This window comes from Octopus bimaculoides, chromosome 30 (genome assembly GCF_046866305.1).
Source record: "Octopus bimaculoides isolate indiv1 chromosome 30, ASM4686630v1, whole genome shotgun sequence".
Lineage (NCBI taxonomy): Eukaryota > Metazoa > Mollusca > Cephalopoda > Octopoda > Octopodidae > Octopus > Octopus bimaculoides.
In genome coordinates this window covers 5,165,615-5,190,730 of record NC_142957.1, presented here as the reverse complement: position 1 = coordinate 5,190,730, position 25,116 = coordinate 5,165,615, and the positions used below count along the sequence as shown (strand labels likewise).

Sequence of the window (25,116 nt, the reverse complement as noted above, 5' to 3'; positions counted from 1 at the left end):
GCATGGTTGTTTATGGAAGATCAGCAGTCACCCATGCATACGTTTGTACATCTTTTATCAACAAAAATTCTGGAAACGATCTACTCATGTAATTTACACACCCCTAAAGTTCATTTTATTGTTGCAAAAAAAAAATGCGTAAATTACATGGGTTTTTATGGTATATTTGTCATTTCTTATGTTCCAAATACCACCTTAATATATCAATATATATATTTGCCCTTTGTTATGTCTCAAACACCATCTTAATATCCCAATATATATTTGTCTTTTGTGATGTCCCAAACACCATCTTAATATCCCAATATATATTTGCCCTTTGTTATGTCCCAAACACCATCTTAATATTCCAATATTTGTCATTTGTTATGTTTGAAACACTATGTTAATATACCAATATATATTTCTTTTGTTATGTTTGAAACACCATGTTAATACACCAATAAATATTTGTCTTTTGTTATGCTCCAAACACCATCTTAATATACCGATATTATGTTCAATGCACCATTTTAGGTGGACTGTTGTCTGCAACTTAACCAGATCAATTTTGTAGTTTGCACTAAACAGCAAAAAACGTGGAACACATTAGATTCTGCATTCATAAATAAAGTGTTTGAGTAAATAAAATACAGGATGGTCACAGCTGGGATGTCTTTCATGATACATCTGGATCAGAGCTGACCAAGTGCTAAAAAAAAAAACATACACAACAGCAACAATAATAAACAAGTGAATCATTAAGAAACATAAGATCATTACAGGTGAAAGAGGTTTAATTCAAATATATTAACACATAACATATGTGTAGATACATATATAGGAGACCCCAGTAGACAGCAGCAATAGGGAGCCGCTGAAACTGGACCCTCTGCTCTGCCAGTATGTGGTCTGTATTTTATATGTGAGTGTGTTTGTGTTTATGTGGGTGTGGGGAATTATGTACAGAGGAGTAGGGCTTGGGGTCAGATGGGTGCAAGTTGGTCCAAACTTCCTGGTTAATGAACATCAATAAACATGAACCATACCATAGAGAAATCTGCATAGGAAAATAATTAAGGAAAATAAATAATATATTACATTTCTGTATGTGTGAGTGTGTCCATTTATCCATATTTCAAATCTCGCTATCTCGCAGTCTATATATCTATCCATCCATCTATTTAGCTAGCTAGCTATCAATCTACATATCTATGTATCCATCTATCAAATATAGCTATCTAGCAATCTACATATCTATCTATCTATCTACCCACCTATCTAGTTATCAGTCTGTTTGTCTGACTGTCTCCCTAACTAGTTATCCATCTATGAAATCTTTCAATCTACATATCAATCAACGTATCTATCCATCCATCAATCTAGCTATTTATCTATCAATCAACATATCTATCTATCCATCCGTCCATCCATCCATCTATCTCACTAATTCTCAACCAGGGTCTATGTAAAATTTTGTTGCTAAAATTTATATGCAGTAAAATTGGTTAACCTTTTATGATACACAAAATATTTAAACAATTTTTCTTTAACAATTCCTAATAATATTATATATTGTGGAGGCGCAATGGACCAGTGGTTAGGGCAGCGGACTCGCGGTCATAGGATTGCGGTTTCAATTCCCAGACCGGGCGTTGTGAGTGTTTATTGAGCGAAAACACCTAAAGCTCCACGAGGCTCTGGCAGGGGATGGTAGCGAACCCTGCTGTACTCTTTCACCACAACTTTCTCTCACTCTTACTTCCTGTTTCTGTTGTGCCTGTAATTCAAAGGGTCAGCCTTGTCATACTCTGTGTCACGCTGAATATCCCTGAGAACTAGGTTAAGGGTACACGTGTCTGTGGAGTGCTCAGCCACTTGCACGTTAATTTCACGAGCAGGCTGTTCCGTTGATCGGATCGACTGGAACCCTCGACGTCGTAAGCGACAGAGTGCCAACAACAACATATATATGTGTGTGTTTGTGTGTGTGTCTTCCATGCTGGCATGGGTTGGATGGTTTGACAGGATCCAGCAAATGATAGGACTGTGCCAAATTCTAGTGTCTTCTTTGACATGGTTTCTATGGCTCGATGCCCTTCCTGATGTCAACCACTTTACAGAGTGCACTGGGTGCTTTCTAAGTGGCACCAGCACAAGTGAGGCTACCAAGTAACTTGCAAGACAGGAAAACCATGTTGTTTTGGGTTCAGTTCCACTGCATGGTACCTTGGGTAAGTGACTCCTGCTATAACCCTGGGCTGACCAAAGCCTTGCAGGTGGATTTGGCAGACGAAAATCAGAAGCCTGTCACACACACACACACACAAGTATATACATATATATATAGTGCTGCTGGACTGACTCCCGTGTGGGTGGCACATAAAAAACACCTTTTTGAGCATGACCATTGCCAGTACCGTGTGACTGGCCCTCGTGCCGGTGGCATGTAAAAGCACCCACTACACTCTTGGAGTGGTTGGCGTTAGGAAGGGCATCCAGCTGTAGAAACTCAGCCAGATCAGATTGGAGCCTGGTGCAGCCTTCTGGCTTGCCAGTCCTCAGTCAAATTGTCCAACCCATGAAAAGTGGACGTGAAACAATGATGATGATGATGATGATATATATATGTATGTGTGTGTGTGTGTGTATAAGTTTGTGTGTCTGTTTGTCCTCCCAACATCACTTGACAACCGATGCTGGTGTGTTTACATCCTCATAACTTAGCGGTTCGGCAAAAGGGACCGATAGAATAAGTACTAGGCTTTCAAAGAAGAAGTCCCAGGGCCAATTCACTTGATTAAAGGTGGTGCTCCAGCAAGGCCACAGTCAAATGACATATTCATATGTATACACTTATATACATGCATATATATACACACACACAAATATATACATCCATATATATACACACACTCATATACATATATATATATACATACACACACATATATATATACACATATACATACATATATGTATGTATGCGTGTGTGTGTGTATATATATATACATACACCCACCCACCCACATATCTAAATTTCTCTACACATAATACATACAGGCACATATATATATATATGAATGAACACAACAATACAATAAGAGGAGAGAAAGAGAGTGTGAGAGACAGGGCACACATACACACACGCATGTTCATGGTTGTGGAGTCAGTCCATTCAACTGCCTACGTGTCAGTCTGTTTGTCTGTCTAGCTATCTGTCTCTCTGTGTCTATATGCCTGTGAGTTTACATGCGCACACGCAGACACACACACATAAACAAACTAATATAAAGGGAAAAACAAGATGGTGGTAGAGAGAGAGAGAATTGTCACACACACACACATACACAGATATATATATATGATATGTATGCATGTGTTTGTACATAGACATATATATATATATATATATACACACGTATGTATGTATATGTATATAAGTGTGTGTGTGTATATATATGTGTGTGTGTGTGTGTGTGTGCATATATATATGTATGTGTGTGCACATGTATGCATGTGTGTGTGTGTATATATATATATATATATATGTGTGTATGTATGTATATGTGTGTACATGTATGCATGTGTATATATATATATATATATATATATATATATATATATATATATATATATATATACATATACGTATGTATATGCATATGTATATATGTGTGTGTATATATATATATATGTATGTGTGCACATGTATAAATGTGTGTATGTATATATATATATATGTGTGCGTGTGTGTGCATGTGCACATATATATATATATATATATATATGTATGTATGTATGTATGTGTGTGTATGTATGAGAGAGAGAGAGAGAAAGAGATGAAAGAGCATAGGGTGGAATATGAAAATGCAGGAAATCAACTTGAAAGTTGTCCAAATGGAGAGAAAATAACATGACATTTCATCACATGGTATCAACTTCATCACCATCACCATAAGTATCACAACATCTATAACCACTGACACAACCACCACCATCAATACTGCTGACATCATTAGCCTTACCACCCCCCACCACAATTATCTGCATCACCATCATTGTCATCATAAACATCATTATCATTATCTGTATCATCGTCACCACCACCACCACCATTGTCATCATAAACATCATCATTACCATCACCGACACTTCCACCACCATTATCAGTATCATCATCACCACCACCACCACCATCATTGTCATCATCACCACCACCACCATCATTGTCATCATAAACATCATCATCACCGACACTGCCACCACCACCACCACCACCATCATCATTGTCATCATAAACATCATCATCACCGACACTGCTACCACCACCACTACCATCACCATCACCATCACTGCCACCACCACCACCACCATCACCGATATTATGCAATAGTTTTAAAAACAAGGCAAACACCTCCCATTGACTCACCTTCCCCACCACCATCGCCTCTGCCATTAGCAGTTGTCATTATCATGACCACCACCACTGAACATTGTGTAACAGTAAGAATAATAAGAGAAAAAGAAAAGTCTCCTCCCACTTGTGCCTCCCCCCTCCCTCCCTTCACTTATCTTCCTCATCTAACCTTTTCATTAACTGTCACACCCATCCATCCACCCACCCACCCCTCTGTCCACCCTGGGTACTCACTTCATACACATATTACACTCCCACCCCTACTTCCATGCACAAGCAGCTCACAAAAGAATTAGAAACACTCAGCAAAGTAGTCTGTAGTAGTAGTGGTAGTAGTAGTGTGGTGTCAGTGGTAATAGTGGTGGTGGGTGTAGTTGTAGTGGTGGAGGTGGTAGTGGTAGTAGTAGTGTGGTGTCAGTGGTAATAGTGGTGGTGGGAGTAGAAGTGGTGGTAGTAGTAGTTGTAGTGGTGGTGATAGGTTTGTAGTAACAGTACCACTGATATTAGTGGTCGTTGTAGTAGCAGCAGCAGTAGTGGTAACAATAGTAGTCGTACTAGTGATGGTAGTAGTAGTAGTAGCAGTTATTTTTAGCTCCAGGTCAACCTTTATCATGCAGCAGACCTATGACCGAAGACATTCCAGTTCTGACCACCCCCACCTTTTTCCTACACATAGGACCCCCCCTCCTCATCCAGAACACATCACACAATGATTTGAGGGTGATTTTGGACGCTATTTCTAGACAGACTGACTGACAGCACAATGGAGGTCTCGTTGGCTTGGAATGATGGTGGTGGTGGGGGGAAACCCAATGTACATTGAAGTTCCTTTCGTTTATGACCCATCAAACTCAAGGTTCCGTTCCAGGTTAGACACTTGCAAAGAGTCAAGCCATGCCCATCCACCACGATATTGGAGCACCAAGCATGGAATATTTTACCATGTCACCAAAGAGAGATGCTGGTATTTGAATAGTACCCCAGGGTACAACCACAAATACCAAAACTTAATCACTTACTCATATAGTCGTACATAACTGCATTATGTTGCAGCAGGGTGGTGCATACTGACATTCTGCAAAATGCATAAAAGACTGGCTTACATCTAATGATCTTAAAACCCTTTTGGTATTAAACTCACTGAACACTCCAACCTTGGTTCTATGATATAAACTTCCTGGTCTGAATAGAAATCTTCCATCAAAATTTCGTCATTACCTCCGCCTTAGCGAAGGCAGAGGTATTGTTTGCAATCATGTTTGTTTGTTTGTCTGTGGACAAGATATCTCAAGAACCGTTGGTTGGATTCGGATGAAATTTTCAGGGATGTTTGGCCTAATGACTGGCACAAACTGATAAGATTCTGGGTTATTTTTCCCGTTTTTTTACTTAATTTTTGAGAGTGGTCGGGTTTATTTTTAGTATTCTCATTTGTGAGAGCAGTCAAGTTTATTTCAGATATTCTCGTTTTAAAAATCATCTCCGGCTAATCATTGAGAGGACGTTGGTATTGCCTTAGTGGAGGTTTGCGCTCTCCGAGTGCTCATTTTGTTTTAACTTACGTTCTAAAACACCAGTTTAATTAAGAATCCTTTCCATTATAGACATTATGTCTAACCCATACTAGCATGGAAAGCGGACGTTAAACGATGATAATGATGATGATGATGACAGAAGGCCTGAAATTTTACGACCCTGAAAGGATGCAAGGTAAAAGGTGACCTCGGTGGAATTTGAACTCGGAATGTAAAAAGATGGATGAAATGCCACTAAGCAGGCTAATGATTCTGACAAAGTTAGGAGAAGCATTCCAGAGGTTTTGAGACTGTTTCAGGAAAAGCAGTTTAGTCTATCATTACTATACATCTAATAAGCTGACCTGCCAACTTTTGTTATTCCAGATAAAAGGAGATGGCTGTAACAGAATTTTGAACACACCCTACTAAATTTTACTGACTTAGCTTGCTGTGCAATGAAGGTTTGTGTTAAACTGGGTAAAAATATTATAGAAACTTATTAAATACTCCAGACTGGTCATGGATTAACTTAGATCAGCTGAGCATTTGGATTTCACGGACACAAAAGTCCAGGCAAAGCAAGTCCACTGGGAAGCTCATGATGACCCCTTTTTTGGTAGTAAGGGCACCATCTATATCCACTGGGTCCTTTCTGGCCAGACGGAAAACAAAGAATACTTTGTAGAAGTTTCGAGAGGGTTCAGAGAGAGATTTCACTGTAAAGGGCCAAAGCTCTTCCTCTCGGGTCAGTGGTACCTGCACCAGGACAATGCAAGACTCCACAATTCCATCCTGGTAACCAGCAAATTGACAGAGTTGGGCATCAAAATTGTCGCTCAGTCCAGACCTTGCCCTCCCGAGACTTTTCTTTGTTCCCCAGCCTGAAGGAGAGAACCTTAGGGGCTGTTGTTTTGATGACATTAAGAAAGTGAAATGGGGTCCTGGACACCTTCACTTTGGAAAACTTCCATGGGGCCTTCATGGCATGACTGGAACACTACAACAAGAGCTTTGAAGGAGATAAGAGTTCTGTACCTCTTTGAAATGGATGTCTCTCCTGAAAAAGTCTCAAAACTTCTGGAATGCACTTTGTATTTTAATAATTTCTAAATTAATTTCAAAATTAATTGAAACAAAGGCAGGGTATTCCAACAGAAATATCCTCATCATATGATTTGGCTTCCAGATCTTTCTAACATAAGATATTGAAATGAAAGAAGGGTTAGAAATAGACTTATAGTCATATGTCTATATGAGCCAATGAGGGAGACCTCTACATGGTAGCTAGAACTGTTAGAAATAGCAGCCAAATCTCTCTCAAATCACACCTTACTGTCAAATGTATGTATGAGCCAATGAGGGAAACCTCTACGTGGTAGCTAGACCTGGTAGAAATAGCAGCCAAATCTCTCTCAAATCACACCTTACTGTCTTATGTTTGTATGAGCCAATGAGGGAGACCTCTACATGGTAGCTAGAACTGGTAGAAATATCAGCCAAATCTCTCTCAAATCAATTTACTGTCTTATGTTTGTATGAGCCAATGATGAATACCTCTAGACAGTAGCTAGAACTGTTAGAAACAGAAGCCAAATTTTTCTCAAATCTCACGTTACTGTCAAATGTATGTAAGAGCCAATGAGGGAGACCTCTACACAGTAGCTAGAACTGGTAGAAATAGCAGCCAAATCTCTCTCAAATCCCACCTTACTGTCTTATGTTTGTATGAGCCAATGAGGGAGATGTAGAAATAGCAGCCAAATCACACCCTATTGTCTTATCATCATGATCATCACCATCATCATCGTTTAACGTCCGCTTTCCATGCTAGCATGGGTTGGACGATTTGACTGAGGACTGGTGAGACCAGATGGCTACACCAGGCTCCAATCTGATTTGGCAGAGTTTCTACAGCTGGATGCCCTTCCTAACGCCGTATGTATATATGTATGAACAAATAAAGGAAACCTCTATGTGATAGCTAGAACTAGTAGAAATAGCAGCCAAATCTCCCTCAAACAACACCTTATTGTTTTTTGATATCAACCCACCTCAGAATGTCTGTGACACAAACTACCTGTTTTAAAGTGATCTAAATCAACATCTTTCATCAAAATTTCATGTTATGTCCCAAACACCAGTTTTCTAACAACAAAGTTGTTTTACTAAATTCTTCATTATTTGAAAAATTAATTGAAACAAGGGCATTGTATTTTAACAGAAATATCCTCCTCCTATAATTTAGCTTCCAGATCTTTTCATCACGTCTGTCCTAACCTTTTTGACAACAACCAGAGACTGATCCTGGATGGTTAAAGATTGAGAATCTTCCATAACAGGTGTGCTGGATTGGGGACGACCTGGGGCTAAACAATAACAGGGAAAAGTTCAATAATGTAGTTCTAGGTAGTATACTATGTCTGGGAGGAGAAAAATTAAGACAACCGAAAGATGTGATGGTCACGGCAGGAACGTCTTTGATCACAGGTTTAGTGGATCAGGACTGACCTGGGGTTAAACAACAACAACACTTTCCACTACTTCCCTCTGCCCCATCCTTCAGTTCCTGTACACTTTACCATTTCTCACAGTACATTCAAATGCCAACATAGTCCAAAGTTATAAGTGTGGGGAAGGGTGGGGGAGCGAGAGTGCCTGGTGGTGGCGGAGAGTCTGACAGGCAAGAGGGAGGGATTATGGTGGCGGTGGTGGTGATGATGATGTTGGAAAGACCCCCCACCCCACCCCACCCCAGCTGACTGACTTAATTGGGCTTACTTGGAGGAGAGGATGTAAGGAGAGGTCACAGTGGCTGATGATGGCAGCGGTTGCAGGGACGTGAAGATGAAGGCTAGTAACAGCTGGCAGATTTGGGGTGGGTGGGGTGGGCAGTGGTGGGGGGCAAAGCAGGAGAGTGTGATGGGGTGGAAGAGGGGGCAGAATGCCAGCTACAGTACATCTCCACACAAGAACCCACACAAAACTGACAGCAGGGGGGGGGGGTATAATCAGCCATGGCCAAACGGCAGGTGGCCCGTGGGACTTCCTGTTTGACTCAGCCAACGCAAAATTACTTCAGATTTAATTTTTTCAGTTCTGTGGCCTGCTTAATGAACCATATCTCATGTGGCCCACTTCTCAAAAATGGTTACCCATGTCCACTCTGTACACAGTTGTTCAACATGGCTAGACATAACAGCCAAATTGCTCTCCAAACGATATCCCCTGCTATGCACGGGCAACTGCTAGTCTTCCATAAACAATCCTGCCCAGACTTGTGCCTCGGAGGGCAGTGACCGAAGGGGGTCTTTACCCTTCTCAGCATAATGGCAAAAACAAATTGCGAAAATGGATCTTTTGCAGAGAATATTATATACACACACACACACACACACACATATATATGCGTGTGAAGGTGCATGGCTCAGAGGTTAGAGTATTGGGCTCACAATCATGAGATACTGAGTTCGATTTTCAGACCAGGCTGTGTGTTGTGTTCTTGAGCAAGACACTTTATTTCACATTGCCCACATCACTGGTGCCAAGCTGTATCGGCCCCTTTGCCTTTTCTATGGATAACATCAGTGGTATGGAGAGAGGAGGCTGGTATGCATGGGCGACTGCTGGTCTTCTATGAATCAATGTTGCCTGGACTTGTGCCTCAGAAGGAGCTTTCTAGGTCCAACCTCATGGTCATTCATGACTGAAGGGATCATACACAAGTGTATGTGCGTATATAGTAGGGGGCGGGGACCAACTAACTAATCAGTCAGAGGTGTAATTCTGCTTTAAGCACCTCATATAACCCCTCGTAACTTCTTCATTATCTGGAATTTTCAGAAAAATTTTGTGAATGTGTTCTACACTCAGGAATTCATATGCTTATGCAAATCCAAAACAAAAGCAAAAAAGAGATTTTTGCGTGTGTGTGATTTAAAGGCTATGTAACTTATTTTTAGCACATCTCAAGACCACCTGTTACCCTCCTAGTTTCTTTGTCACTATACTCTTACTCTTTTACTAGTTTCAGTCATTTGACTGCGGCCTTGCTGGGGCACCGCCTTTAGTTGAGCAAATCGAACCCAGGACTTATTCTTTGGAAGCCTAGTACTTATTCTATCAGTCTCTTTTGCCGAACCGCTAAGTTACGGGGACGTAAACACACCACCATCGGTTGTCAAGCAATGCTAGGGGGGAAAAACACACACACACACATATATATATATATATATACATATATACGACAGGCTTCTTTCAGTTTCCGTCTACCAAATCCACCTACAAGGCTTTGGTCGGCCCGAGGCTATAGTAGAAGACACTTGCCCAAGATGCAACGCTATGATGTTTTTCAATATCTTTCTCCCCATAAACCAATTTAATGGGCTAGGATTCAAGCAAAAATTTCGGACTGTCCGTATTTTCAACTCTGATTTAAAAAGAAACAAATTTTTTTTTGAAATGCAAAAATTAAAAAAAAAATTATTTTTTTAATTCGAAAAATTAGATTTTTTTTTTTTTTTTTTTTGTCATAGTCGTATGAATTCTCGTGTGTAGAAAACAAATACGCAAAAGTTTTCTGAAAATACCAAAAATAGTTACATGGGGTACTAAAAAGTAGAATTCCGCCGTCCAATGTTGAATGAAGGAAGGGAGACTACTCATGCAAATGTAATATATTCTTTTCTACTCTAGGCACAAGGTCCGAAATTTTGGCGGAGGGGGGCCAGTCGATTAGATCGGCCTCAGTACGCAACTGGTACTTAATTTATCGACCCCGAAAGGATGAAAGGCAAAGTCGACCTTGGCGGAGTTTGAACTCAGAACGTAAAGACAAACGAAATACCGCTAAGCATTTCGTTCGGCGTGCTAACGTTTCTGCCAACTCTCTGCCTTGCAAACGTAATATATTGAAATGAAAGAAGGGCTACTAATAGATTTATAGTCTTATGTCCGTATGAGCCAATGAGGGAGACCATGGTAGCTAGAACTGTTAGAAATAGCAGCCAAATCTCTCTCAAATCACACCTTACTGTCTTATGTATGTATGAACCAATGAGGGAGACCTAAACGGTAGCTAGAACTGGTAGAAATAGCAGCCAAATCTCTCTCAAATCACACCTTACTGTCGAATGTATGTATGAGCCTATGAGGAAGACCTCTAAACGGTAGAACTGTTAGAAATAGCAGCCAAATCTCTCTCAAATCACACCTAACTGTCTTATGTATGTATGAACCAATGAAGGAGATCTCTGTGTGGTAGATAGAACTGGTAGAAATAGCAGCCAAATCTCTCTCAAATTACACCTAACTGTTTTATGTATGTATGAGGGAGATCTTTGTGTTGTAGCTAGAACTGGTAGAAATATCAGCCAAATCTCCCTCAAATCACACTCTACTGCCTTATGTATATATGTATGTATGAACCAATGAAGGCGACCTTAATATTATAGATAACTCTGATAGAAATAACAACCAAATCTCCCTCAAATCACACCCTCCTGTGTTAAATAGAATGGACAAGGTGGCTCCTGACAAAATGATGGAATGGTCATGTTTGGAAAGTCTCTGGTCAAGGGACCTGTTAAGTGAGGGATGACCCAAGGCAAAACAACAACAACAACAACAGCAGCAACTAAAAGCTCTTCAGCTTTTGAAACCATGAAAGTACATGTTACTTTCTGAAAAGGATACGTCCAGAATAAAATGTATGTCTGTAAAATAATCGTTAAGGAATATATATAAGGATATACATGAATATATAAGGGTATACATGAATATATATATAAGAATAAATATGAATACTCACTGCTTTATCAATAAAAATAATCCTTTCTACTAAAGGTACAAGGCCTGAAATTTGTGAGGAGGGGACTAGTTGATTACATCGACCCCAGTCTCTAACTGCTAGTTAATTTATTGACCCTGAAAGAATGAAAGCCAAAGTTGACCCTGGTGGAATTTGAACTCAGAACATCGAGGTGTGCTAACGATGCTGCCAGTTTGCCACTTTTACTCTTTTACTGGTTTCAGTCATTTGACTGCGGCCATGCTGGAGCACCGCCTTTAGTCGAGCAAATCGACCCCAGGACTTATTCTTTGGAAGCCTAGCACTTATTCTATCGATCTCTTTTGCCGAACCACTAAGTCACGGGGACGTAAACACACCAGCATTGGTAGTCAAGCGATTTGGGGGGGGGGGGGACAAACACAGACACACATACATATATATATATATATATATATATATATATATATACATACATACACATATACGGCGGTGCATCAGCATGGCTGCAGCTCTAAACTGGAACTATAAAAGGTAAAATATACATGACGGGCTTCTTTCAGTTTCCGTCTACCAAATCCACTCGAAAGGCTTTGGTTGGCCTGAGGCTATAGTAGAAGACACTTGCCCAAGATGCCACGCAGTGGGACTGAACCCGGAACCATGTGGTTGGTAAGCAAGCTACTTACCACACAGCCACTCCTGCGCCTTAAATAATAATAATGGTTTCGAATTTTGCCACAAGGGCAGTTGTTTTGGGGAAGGGGATGAGTCGATTACATTGAACCCAATGTTCAACTGGTACTTGTTTTTATCGACCCTGAAAGGATGAAAGGCAAAGTCGACCTTGGCGGAATTTGAACTCGGAACAGAGTGACAGGCAAAATGCCGCTAAGCATTTCATTCAGTGTGCTAACAACTCTGTCTTAGTTTCAAATTTTGACACCAATCCAGGGAAGGAGTAAGTTGATTACATCAACCCCATTACTCAACTGGTACTTATTTCATCAAGCCTGAAAAGACGAAAGGTAAAGCTGACCTCGGCAGAATTTGAACTCAGAACATAAAGACAAATGAAATACTGCTAAGCATTTCGCCTGGCGTGCTAACGATTCTGCAAGCTTGCTCCCTTTGCCTTCATAATAATAATAATTTTTTTCTACTAAAGGCACAAGGTCTGAAATTGCTGGGGAGGAGACTAGACGATTGCATTGACCCCAGTGTTTCACTGGTACTTAGTTTATCAACCCGAAACGGATGAAGAGCAAAGTCGACCTTGGTAGAGTTTGAACTCAGAACGTAGCAACAGTGTGCTAACGATTCTGCCAGCTCATCACCTTTTCTCGTGTATTTGCGACAAGGGCAGCAATTTTGGGAGGAGGGATGAGTCGATTACATTGAACCCATTGCTCAACTGGGGCTTATTTTATTGACCCCCAAAAGGGATGAAAGGCAGAGTTGACCTCGGCGGAATTTGATCTCAGAACGTAAAGCTGGACAATAATAATAATAATAATCATTATAATAATAATCCTTTCTACAGGAAGCTCAAGGCCTCAAATTTGGGGGAAGGGATTAAGTTGATTATCTTGACCCCAGTGCATGACTGGTACTTGTTTAATCGACCCCGAAAGGATGAAAGGCAAAGTCGATTTTGGTGGAATTTAAACTCAGAACATAATCGTTTCTAATCTAGGCACAAGGCCCGAAATTTTGGGGGAGGGGGCCAGTTGATTAGATCGACCCCAGCACACAACTGGTACTTAATTTATCGACCCCCCCCCCCCCGAAAGGATGAAAGGCAAAGTCGACTTCGGCGAAATTTGAACTCAGAACGCAAAGACAGATGAAATACCGCTAAGCCGTAAGTATTTCGCCCGGCATGCTAACGTTTCTGCCAGCTCGCCGCCCTATGGACAATAATTATCTCCTAATATAATAATGTGCATAGTGTTTTTATATATTTGTCCAGAACCATGCTGGATGCGGGGGAGGAGAGAAAATAGTAATTCAGTGAAGGAGAAGTAGTGAGAGTAATTGCCCTGACTGAGAGGGAGTGAGAGAAAGCAATAGCAATGAAAGAAAGGAAGGGGTGAGAGATGAATAAGGAAGGAAGAGGTGAAAAAGAAATCAGCGTTTCAACTCTGTGTGAGTATATGTGTGTATGTGTACAAGGGAAGTATGTGAATGTTTGTATGTGTGGTAATTACGTACCTTATTTATATATAAAATACTACAATTAACCATCATTATTGATGGCACATGGTCAGTTAGTAGTAATAATAATAATAATAATATACAGCGTATTACAGAAAAAGGGTGGTGAGCTGGCAGAATCGTTAGCACGCCAGGCGAAATTCTTAGCAGTATGTTGTCTGCCGTTATGTCCTGAGTTCAAAATCCACCAAGGTCACCTATGCCCTTTATCCTTTCGGGGTTGATTAAATAAGTACCAGTTACACATTGGGATCGATGTAATCGACTTAATATCTTTGTCTGTCCTTGTTTGTCCCCGCTATGTTTAGCCCCCGGTGGGCAATAAAGAAATGAAAATACAGTGTATTCTGAAGGATACAAATAAACCACCAAAGAGGCCACTGAAGAACAGAACTCTCCGACTGACAAAATATTTATTCCATCTGGAACCAGCTTTTACCATTAACATTACCTGAAATGGAGAAATTGAGAGTGTAAGTATGAGTGAGGGAAGGGTGGAGTGAGAGTAGGTAACAGAGAGTGAGTGAGAGAGAGAGAGATTAAGTGATAAAGTGAGAGTGGGAGAAAGCAAATGAGAGAGATAGAGTAAAAGTTGGGAGGGAGAGAGAGAGAGAGAGGGTAAGTGAGCAAGAGACAGAGTGAAAGTTAGGGAAGATAGAATAGAGAGATAGAAAGAGTGAGTGAGTGAGTGATAGTAAGGGGGTGGTAATAAGAGAGGGAGAGAATGTAAGAGAGCAAAGAGTTGTAGTGGGAGAGAGGGAGCGATAGTAAGAAAGTAGAGTGAGTGGTGAGAGAGTAAATCTGAAGATGAGAGAGATACTGGGAAAGGGTGAAAGATAGAGAGATAGAAAGAAAGAGTTGAAGGAGGATTAGAGTTACAAAGAGATATGAAGAGGAAGGAGGGAAATGGGCACAGAGAGAGGGAGAGAAAGAAGTAGAAAGTGAGGGGTGGTGGTAGAGTGAAAGAAAGAGAGGTGGGGGTGGGAGAAGAGAATATGAAGTGACTAATTGCAAGTCATTATGAGACTGTTGTTTTTTCATTATAATTATTATCGTGGAGGCGCAATGGCCCAGTGGTTAGGGCAGCGGATTCGCGGTCATAGGATCGCGGTTTCGATTCCCAGATCAGGCGTTGTGAGTGTTTATTGAGCGAAAACACCTAAAAGCTCCACGAGGCTCCGGCAGGGGATGGTGGCGAATCCTGCTGTACTCTTCCACCACAACTTTCTCTCACCCTTACTTCCTGTTTCTGTTGTGCCTGTAATTCAAAGGGTCAGCCTTGTCACACACTGTGTCACGCTGAATATCTCCGAGAACTACGTTAAGGGTACACGTGTCTGTGGAGTGCTCAGCCACTTGCTCGTTAATTTCACGAGCAGGCTGTTCTGTTGATCGGATCAACTGGAACCCTCGACATCGTAAGCAACGGAGTGCCAACAATATAATTATTATCATCATCATCTTCCTTGTTTTAATCTTTTAGTAGGGAGGTTAAGGGTTGTGGCCGTGACCCTTTCCAGGGCCACTGAGGCCAGAGGTGGAGTGTGTTGAAATGGGATGGGAGTGAAGAGGGGGTATTCTAAACCCTCCTCAGACCTGGTCTGTATGCTTACAACAGAGCAGATTCTACCAGAGGTACCCAATATACACAGGGTACATAAGGCACCTAATACACTCAAGGTACCCAAAGCACATAAGGTACTGAAGATACTCGAAGTATTCAAGAAACCCAGGGTACATAACATACCCAAGGTACCCAAGAAACCAAAGGTACACAAAGTACTCAAAGCATGCAAGGTACCAAAGGTACACAAGATAACCAAAATACACAAGGTATCCAAGAAGCCTAAAGTAAACAAGGCAGGCAAGGTACCGAAGTTACACAAAATACTCAATGTACCCAAGATACCCAAAGTACACACGTTGCCCAAGGTACGCAGGGCATGAAAGGGACCCAATTTATGCGAGGTACTCAAGGAATATAAACTAGTCAAGGCACGTGAGATACCCAAGTTACTGAAGGTACCTGAAATGGTGGTATAAAAACTGGGTGACAGATTCCCTGCAACCATCGTCAAGGATCCAGGTTGAGAACACACACACAAGTACACATGCATGTACGCACACAAACACATGCAGAGCCTGCATATTGGTACTTACCGAAAGTAGTATGGCACTAATGAAATAGAAAATGAAGCCGTGTAGACTGGTCAGGCCCATGATGCCGGCAGTGGCTCCCCCTAGGGCCGACATTGAGGTACGACAGTAGTCCATGATGGCAGCATTGTTTCTCACGGCAATTTCACTGTACGCCACCGCATCTGTCAGGGGAAGAACATAGTCAGACGAAATTTATCAATTAAAGTTAATTAATTTTACTGGGTTTTGAAATAATTGGACCCTGTGGCCATGCTGGGGTAGAAGACACACCAACAACAACCACTCCTTACTCGACACACTGATCCTCTCCTCTTTAATATATGCCACCCCTACACAACTCCCCCCTCCACCAATATACCCTGACTAAAACTACCCTAGCTGCGATGGACTGGCGTCCCGTCCAGCTGGGCATCACATACGCCATAGAAACCAGGAAATCAGACCCATGAGCCTGGCTAGGCTTTGAAAGGGCGACGAAGACTACCCTAGTACCCAACACAGCCACCCACAATATTGTTCCTTAGACATTGGCTAACACAACTCTACCTAACATGCCATTACCAACATCACTCCCTTCAACACACAACCCTAACCCCTCAATGCAGTACCCAAAATAACGGCCCTTACACATTGCCCAACACATCATCTTGAACCACAACCCACCCCCACATACCACACCCTCAGTACAGTACTCAACACAACTGCCCTCCCTCTCAACAAACCACCCAGCACTGACCCTCAATATAGCACCCAACATAACCTGCTCCTTCAAAACACCACCCCCAATACTGTACCTGACACATCCTGCCCTCTTGATATCCCCTCCAACACAGCCACCCTCAAATACCCAATACAATCACCCTTACACACTATCCCTAACAAAATCCTTCCCCTCAATATACCACCCCCTAATACAATCTTCCCCTCAATACACCACCCAATACAATCTGCTCCTTCAAAACACCAACCACCCTCAATACTGTACCTGACACATCCTGCCCTCTCGACACCTCCAACACAGCCACTCTCAATTACCCAACACAATCGCCCTGACACACTGTCCCTAACAAAGCCCTTCCCCTCAGTACACCACCCAAAACCCTCAATAAAGTACCCAATGCAACGCTTCCTCTCTACACCCCCTCCAATACCCAGCACAATCGGCCTTACACGTTATTCCTAACAAAGCGCTTCCCTTTGACACACCACCCCTAATACAACCAACCTTTCCCTCAGTACACCACACAAAACCCTCAACACAGAACCCAATGCAACCGTCTACACTCAAGGCAACCTCAACTCAACAAACCCCTTCAACCCAGCAAACATTTCCCCACTTCAAACACAAAATGAACACAGGCATGTGTTAGTAAAAGGGCTGTAGAGTTGAAACAAAAACTTTAACTCCGACTCCTCTACTATTGGCACCTCCGACTCTTGACTCCTCTTTATGCAATTAAGTGATTGTAGTCTACATATATCTCATAAAGCATATGCATACGCTTGTACTTTGAGTAGGCCTACATGTTATAACTGGTTTATATTAAAGAATAAAGACATTGTGAGTCGCAGTCGATAGTTTTACCGACTCCTACTCCGATTCCAGCTAACCCTTGTTTCCGGCTCCGACTCCACAGCCCTGGTTTGTAATGGAATAAGGGTGTTAAAAATTTTTTTTAAAGTTCTATTTGGTGGTGAGGTATCGCTTAGTCAAATGAGAAGGGCACTGCTGATCAATGTCTATAGGGGTTCTGAGAGTGGTAGCCAGAAGGGAGAAGTTATATTCAAACCAAAGCCCTAAACTGAATGCTTACAAAAGGGCAGACTCTGTTACAAGCACTCAAGGAAGTGCCTGGTGGTGATGTTATGCTGGATGAGGGATTAACTTTAAACTCCCTGTACCACATGCTACCCCACTGTTCAACTAATCCTGAAACGTATATCACAAGAATCCTACAAAGCTTGATTAACTCCTTTGATACCAACTCATCTGAAACCACCCCTATTTACATAATACAACGTTCCAGTTTTAACTAATGTTCGAAACACCAGCTTAATTAATAACTATTTCTACTCTAGGCACAAGGCCTTGAAACTTTTGGTGGGGAAGGGGCTAGCTTGATTACATCAACCCCAATGTATTTCAACAGAAATACCCTAGTCATATGATTAGTTTCCAGAACATTCCATCATGTCTTCATTAACCTTTTTGATATCAAATCACTTGAGACATCTCTGGTTCTATGGTATAAACTTTCGGTTTTAGAATGATCTAAATTGGAAACTCCCATCAAATTTTTGTGTTAATTTATGTTCCAAACACAATCTAAATTATATAATCATTTTAATAAACTCTTCATTATTTTCAAAGTGGAGGCGCAATGGTCCTGTGGTTAGGGCAGCGGACTCGCGGTCATAGGATTGTGGTTTCGATTCCCAGACCGGGCGTTGTGAGTGTTTATTGAGCGAAAACACCTAAAAGCTCCACGAGGCTCCGGCAGGGGATGGTGGCGAACCCTGCTGTACTCTTCCACCACAACTTTCTCTCACTCTTTCTTCCTGTTTCTGTTGTGCCTGTAATTCAAAGGGTCACACTGTGTCACACTGAATATCCCCAAGAACTACATTAAGGGTACACGTGTCTGTGGAGTGCTCAGCCACTTGCATGTTAATTTCACGAGAAGGCTGTTCCGTTGATCGGATCAACTGGAATCCTCGACGTCGTAAGCGACAGAGTGCCAACAACAACATTATTTTCAAAATTAACTGAAATGAAGGTGTTAGTATTATTATTTGTACATATTGTAAAACCATAGTGCATACAGCATTAAAAGAAGGTTAGATTTAAAAAGAAATAAAACTTTTTTCTTTCAAATTAAATAAAATACACACACAAAAAAAAAAACCGTTCAAAAAGAATAAAATTATAAAAACATTAATAACACGCATTAATTTTGGTAGTGGGTCAAAAAGTGAGAGTCAGAAGTGGATTGTCACACAAAGAAAAGGTGATAGTGGGGGATGAGGTAGGGGTGGTCACATGGAACACAACCGTCCATACCCTGTTTGTCAACATTTATGTCTTTTGGCACCGGTTGAGGTTGAGGTTTGGGTTTATCAGCCTCAGAATGGCCTGAAGGAGCTAAAAAACAAAATAATAATAATAATAATAATAATGATGATGATGGTGATGACAAACATAATGATAATAATGGTTTCAAATTTTGGCACAAGGCCAGCAAGTTCGGTAGAGGGGGGGGGGGGAAGTCGATTACATCAGCCCCAGTACTTAACTGGTACCTACTTTATTGACCCTGAAAGGATGAAGGGCAAAGACAACCTTGGCAGCATTTGAACTAAGAACAAAGTCAGAAGAAACACTGCAAATAATAATAATAATAACCCTTTTCTACTAAAGGCACAAGGCCTGAAATTTGGAGGGAAGGACCTAGATGGTTACATCGACCCTCAGTATGTCACTGGTACTTAATTTATCAATCCTGAAAAAGTTGACCTTGGCAGAATTTGAACTCAGAACATAGCGATGGGTGAAATACAGCTAAGCGTTTTGTACAGCGTGCTAATGATTCTGCCAGCTTACCACCTTCAATAATAATAATCCTTTCCACTAAAGACACAAAGCCTGAAATTTTGGGGGAGAAGACAAGTTGATTGCATTGACCCCCAGTGTTTCACTGGTACTTAATTCATCGACTCCGAAAGGATGGAAGGCAACATCAATCCTGGCAGCATTTGAACTTAGGACGTGAAAACAAGACGAAATACAGCTAAGCATTTTGCCGGATTCTGCCAGCTCATCGCCTTCTTAATAATAATAATAATAATAATAATAATATTTTAAAAAAGGATTGACGTAACTCTTCACGAAGGTAAATAGTCAAGATGAAGAGTGCGATTTTAGATGTTTTATTCTTTGAACAATATTTCGACAGAACGTCTGTCTTTCTCAAGTTCAAAACAAAAGGTGATTAAAATTCAAAATTTCAGAGACCAAACGTAAACTATGAACGAGATATGTTTGTGGGTTATTGACATCACGCCCTAGAGGAATGAATAAGATGACAGGAGAATATCATCAGATTTATACAAAGCTATTTGATTGAATATTCTTCTTTCTTTTTCTTTTCTTTTTCTGTTGTCTTCCTTTTTCTTTCTTTCTGCTTGTTAAAAACCTGACAAAAACTGATGAGGTCATTCCATCAACGTATGGACGCTGGTTACTCTCGTTCATAGTTTACGTTTGGTTTCTGAAATTTTGAATTTTCAATCACCTTTTGTTTTGAACTTGACAAAGACAGACGTCCTGTCGAAATATTGTTCAAAGAATAAAACATCTATACAATCGAATCGCACTCTTCGTCTTGACTAATAATAATAATAATAATAATGGTTTCAAATTCTGCCACAAGGGCAGTCATTTTGGGGGAGGGAATGAGTCAATTACACTGACCCCAGTGTTCATCATCATCATCATCATCATCGTTTAACGTCCGCTTTCCATGCTAGCATGGGTTGGACGATTTGACTGAGGACTGGTGAAACCGGATGGCAACACCAGGCTCCAGTCTGATTTGGCAGAGTTTCTACAGCTGGATGCCCTTCCTAACGCCAACCACTCAGAGAGTGTAGTGGGTGCTTTTACGTGTCACCCGCTCGAAATGGTGTCTTTTATGTGCCACCCGCACAAGCCAGTCCATCTGGTACTTATTTTATCGACCCCGAAAGGATGAGAGGCAAAGTCGACCTCAGTGGAATTTGAACTCAGAACGTAGAGCTGTGCGAAATACCGCTAAACATTTTGTCCAGCGTGCTGATGATTCTGCCAGCTTGCTGCCTTCTTAATAATAATAATAATACTGATAATGATTATGGTTACAAATTTTGCTACAAGGCCAGCAATTTTAGATGGATGAGGTTTACATCAATTTCATCAACCCCGAAAGGATGAATGGCAAAGCCGACCCTGGTAGAATTTGAACTTAGATTGTAAAGACATAAGAAATGTCACTAAGCATTTCATCCAGCATACTAACAATTCTGCCAACTCACCACTGCCATAGCCATAACAATAATAATAATGCCCTGATGCAGTACCAGGCAGTGGCTCTCATTGCTTCTGATCTTAATTGATTGGAAGTGTTGTCATGTACATTGTTTTGTCTGGGTATAAAAGATGGGTTACAGTAAATATTCTGCTTAATACCACAGATTTGCTTGTCAGTTGTTTGACCGTAACCAGTTGAGCATGTCCCTTGGTGGCTGATGATATGTGCATCTCTGATCATGAGCAGAAGTAGTGGGGGAGCATCATAGCCATGTGTTGAGAGGAATTCTTTGGGGTTTGAATAATTCATCTCTCGAAACATGAGTATTTTGTTCAACATCCTTAAACAACCCTTATTCAAGGACCTTTTGAGTGGGATGGGCTACTCGACCTGAAGAAAATTCTAACAGGGCTCCACCTGCAAGGTCATGCGCTGATTATCTTGATATGAAATCACCGTGTCATGCACAAATGGTTGTGAAGCATGTGCCTGGTGTACCCTTATCAGACGGGTAGTCATGATGGGTATACTGGGCTTCGTATATTTGTACCCCAGTGTCACTTTGATGGCATGCTCTCTCACTCAATAATAATAATAATAATAATAATTATTATTATTATTTCTACTCCAGGTACAAGGCCTTGAAAATTTTTGGGGAAAAGGGGCTAGTTAATTACCTCGACCCCAGTGTGTAACTGGTACTTATTTCATCAACCCCAAAAGGATTAAAGGCAAAGTCAGCCTTGGTAGAATTTGAACTCAGAACGTAGCAGCAGATGAAATACTGCTAAGCATTTTGCCCAGCATGCTAACAATTCTGCCAGCTTGCTGTCTTCATTTCTACAATAGGCACAAGGCCTGAAATTTGGGGGGAGGGGGCCAGTCAATTAGATTGACTTCAGTATGCAACTGGTACTTAATTTATCGACCCCGAAAGGATGAAAGGCAAAGTCGACTTTGCCAGATTTTGAACTCGGAACAGAGTGATGGGCGAAATAGCACGAAACATCTCTTCCAGAGTGCTAACAATTCTGCCAACTTGCTACCTTAATAATAATAATAATAATAATCCTCTCTAACAAGGCCTGAAATTTTGAGGGAGTTGGATAAATCAACTGGATTAGCCCCAGTGCTCAAGTGGTACTTATTTCACTGACTCCAAAACCTGAATGGCAAAGTTGACCTCAGTGGAATTTGAACTCAGTGTAAACACGAGTGAAACGCCACTAAGCATTGTGTCTGGTGTGCTAACAATTCTGCCAGCTCGCTTCCTTTAACCCTTTAGCATTTAAACTGGCCATATCCACTCAAAATATTCTGTTTTATGTTCAAACTGTCTGGATCCAGCCTCTCACACCTACCCTACAACCTCATACTAAAAATAAACAACCATAACATCGAAATCTTGTAGCTACGGTTAGAGTCTCAGGCTTACAGTCGTCGGGTTCTGAGTTTGATCCCCCAGACCGGGCTGCATTGCGTTCTCTTGAGCAAGACACTTCATTCCACATTGTAGAAATGAGTTGTGACGTCACTGGTGCCAAGCTGTATCGGCCCCTTTGCCTTTCCTTTGGGTAGCATTGGTGGCGTGGAGAGGCTGGTATGCATGGGTGACTGCTGGTCTTCCATAAACAACCTTGCCTGGACTTGTGCCTTGGAAGGGAACTTTCTAGGTGCAATCCCAAGATCATTTGTAACCAAAGGGGTGTGTGCTGTGTTCTTGAGCAAGGCATTTTATTTCACGTTGCTCCGTTGTAGAAATGAGTTGTGACGTCACTGGTGCCAAACTGTATTGGCCCCTTTGCCTTTCCCTTGGATAACATCAGTAGCACGAAGAGGGGAGGCTGGTATGCATTGGCAACTGTTGGTCTTCCATAAATAGCCTTACCCAGACTTGTGCCTCGGAGGGGAACTTTCTAGATGCAATCTCATGGTAATTCACGACCGAAGGAGGTCCTTACCCATTGCCCTAAGAGATATTAATTCAAAACAATGTGAATAAATAAGCATTACATTTAATAGAGTAATCTGAATGCAAAAGGGCTAATAATCCTTTCTACTAGAGGCACAACGCCTGAAATTTTGAAGTGGGGGTGGGCTAGTTGATTGCAGCAGCCTCAGTATTCAGCTGGTACTTATCGGTACTACTTAAATACAGAGGTCCCGACGCATCTACGTAACCCTAACCCTAAAAACTAAAGTTAAAACTAATCCTAACCCTAACGAGTGGGCAGTGTAAAAACATCATTACATAGATGCATCTGTATTTAAGTAGTGCCGTTTCACCAACCTCGAGGATCTATCTATATCAGGGTTTCTCAATAAATTTTTATGGACCCCTCTGATTACTATTTTATTCTGGTGGACCCCCAGAGCCATTCGATGGTTATAAACTTGTTATATAGAAACTTCTTTCAAAATTCATATTTTTTTTGTTTTACATACATTGTAGGTTGAACTACGTAAAACAAAGAAACCTGGCTGTTTCTTGCATTACATACTCTTTTACTTGTTTCAGTCATTTGACTGCGGCCATGCTGGAGCACCGCTTTAGTCGAGAAAATCGACCCCAGGACTTAATTTTTGGGATGCCTAGTACTTATTCTATCAGTCTCTTTTGCCGAACCGCTAAGTTACGGGGACGTATACACACCACCATCGGTTGTGAAGCGATGTTGGGGGGGAAAACTCAGACAGAAACACATATATATATATATATATATATATATACGACGGGCTTCTTTCAGTTTCCGTCTACCAAATCCACTCACAAGGCTTTGGTTGGCCCGAGGCTATAGTAGAAGACACTTGCCCAAGGTGCCACGCAGTGGGACTGAACCCGGAACCATGCGGCTGGTAAGCAAGCTACTTACCACACAGACACTCCTTACAAATAAACCTAATTTTTTTCAAGGGCCCTTAAAATACTATTGTGGATACTCAATTTACTATTTTGTAGCGTGGACTCTCCAAAATCTTATATGGAGCCCGGTTGAGAACCACTGATCTATATGGTCACACGAGCAGCTAGAAATAACAGCTAAATCTTTCCCAAGATCCCAGTCTATCGTTTTACTAAGAGGAGTTAAAAAGAACAGCATTATATATTACAGTCCCAGGCTTAGGTAAAAATATAATTGAAACAAATGAGATGGTCACGGTCGGGATATATTTGATCATAGATCAGCTAAATAACCATTGATCTCGTTCTAGACAACCGTAACTACATCAAGATAAACGGCATGACACCAACATCGGAGAGACAATATACGGGTAATGTACGTAATGTAGCTTCATTAAAGACAATACTGGCGTTAAATACGGACTTTTTAATATACCACATTGCGATGGGTACGATGTGGTCGATCGCGTATTTATTTATGAAAAGAAAAAAGCCCTGAAACGAACATACCTGGTCGCGATTTTCTGGTCTTCAAAGCAATTGTAGTAGTAGCCATGTTGTGTCGCTGTGTGACTATGTGTAGCAAACGTCATGAAAGTGGGTGTACAGTAAGTAGTGACGTCAGAGAAAATTGTATCTTTACTCATTGTCTCTCGTTATTCAGCCCCTGGAGGCACAATGGCCCAGTGATTAGGGCAGTAGACTCGCGGTTTCGATTCCCAGACCGGGCGTTGTGAGTGTTTATTGAGCGGAAATACCTAAAGCTCCACGAGGCTCCGGCAGGGGATGGTGGCGAACCCTGCTGTACTCTTCTACCACAACTTTCTCTCACTCTTCTTTCCTGTTTCTGTTGTGCCTGTAATTCAAAGGGTCAGCCTTGTCACTCTGAATATCCCCGAGAACTACGTTAAGGGTACACGTGTCTGTGGAGTGCTCAGCCACTTGCACGTTAATTTCACGAGAAGGCTGTTCCGTTGATCGGATCGTGGAACACAATAGACTAAATTTATAAATGATTGGGAAAACACATTTTATATGAGATTGAACACACTGGATAATGTAGTCCTAGA

General features: G+C 41.3%; 1 protein-coding gene across 2 annotated transcripts; it reads right to left on the bottom strand.

Annotated features, from left to right (window-relative positions):
- Positions 1 to 758: 758 nt before the first annotated feature.
- Positions 759 to 24,716, bottom strand: LOC106871601 (ER membrane protein complex subunit 6). Of its 2 annotated transcripts, XM_089346408.1 has the most exons (6): positions 24,557 to 24,674; positions 19,140 to 19,220; positions 16,079 to 16,239; positions 14,277 to 14,369; positions 11,608 to 11,627; positions 759 to 1,039 (listed from the first exon to the last, which is right to left on the bottom strand). In XM_089346408.1, exons 1-6 carry the CDS (start codon positions 24,600 to 24,602, stop codon positions 1,009 to 1,011), a joined length of 432 nt encoding a protein of 143 aa, XP_089202534.1. In that variant the 5' UTR covers positions 24,603 to 24,674; the 3' UTR covers positions 759 to 1,008. The 2 variants fall into 2 exon arrangements, with proteins under 2 accessions (XP_089202534.1, XP_014773616.1); XM_014918130.3 differs by lacking the exon at positions 19,140 to 19,220 and having other exon boundaries at positions 24,557 to 24,716.
- Positions 24,717 to 25,116: the final 400 nt, after the last annotated feature.

Bases quoted from the DNA above. Each gene is read 5' to 3' on its own strand.
- LOC106871601 (XM_089346408.1), bottom strand. From the start codon at position 24,602: ATGGCTACTACTACAATTGCTTTGAAGACCAGAAAATCGCGACCAG. The intron at 19,221-24,556 runs GTATGTTCGTTT...TTTGTTTTTTAG, and splicing joins GACCAGAAAATCGCGACCAG to CTCCTTCAGGCCATTCTGAG. The intron at 11,628-14,276 runs GTATCCTTCAGA...ATTATTTTACAG, and splicing joins GCCTCTTTGGTGGTTTATTT to ACATACATTTTATTCTGGAC.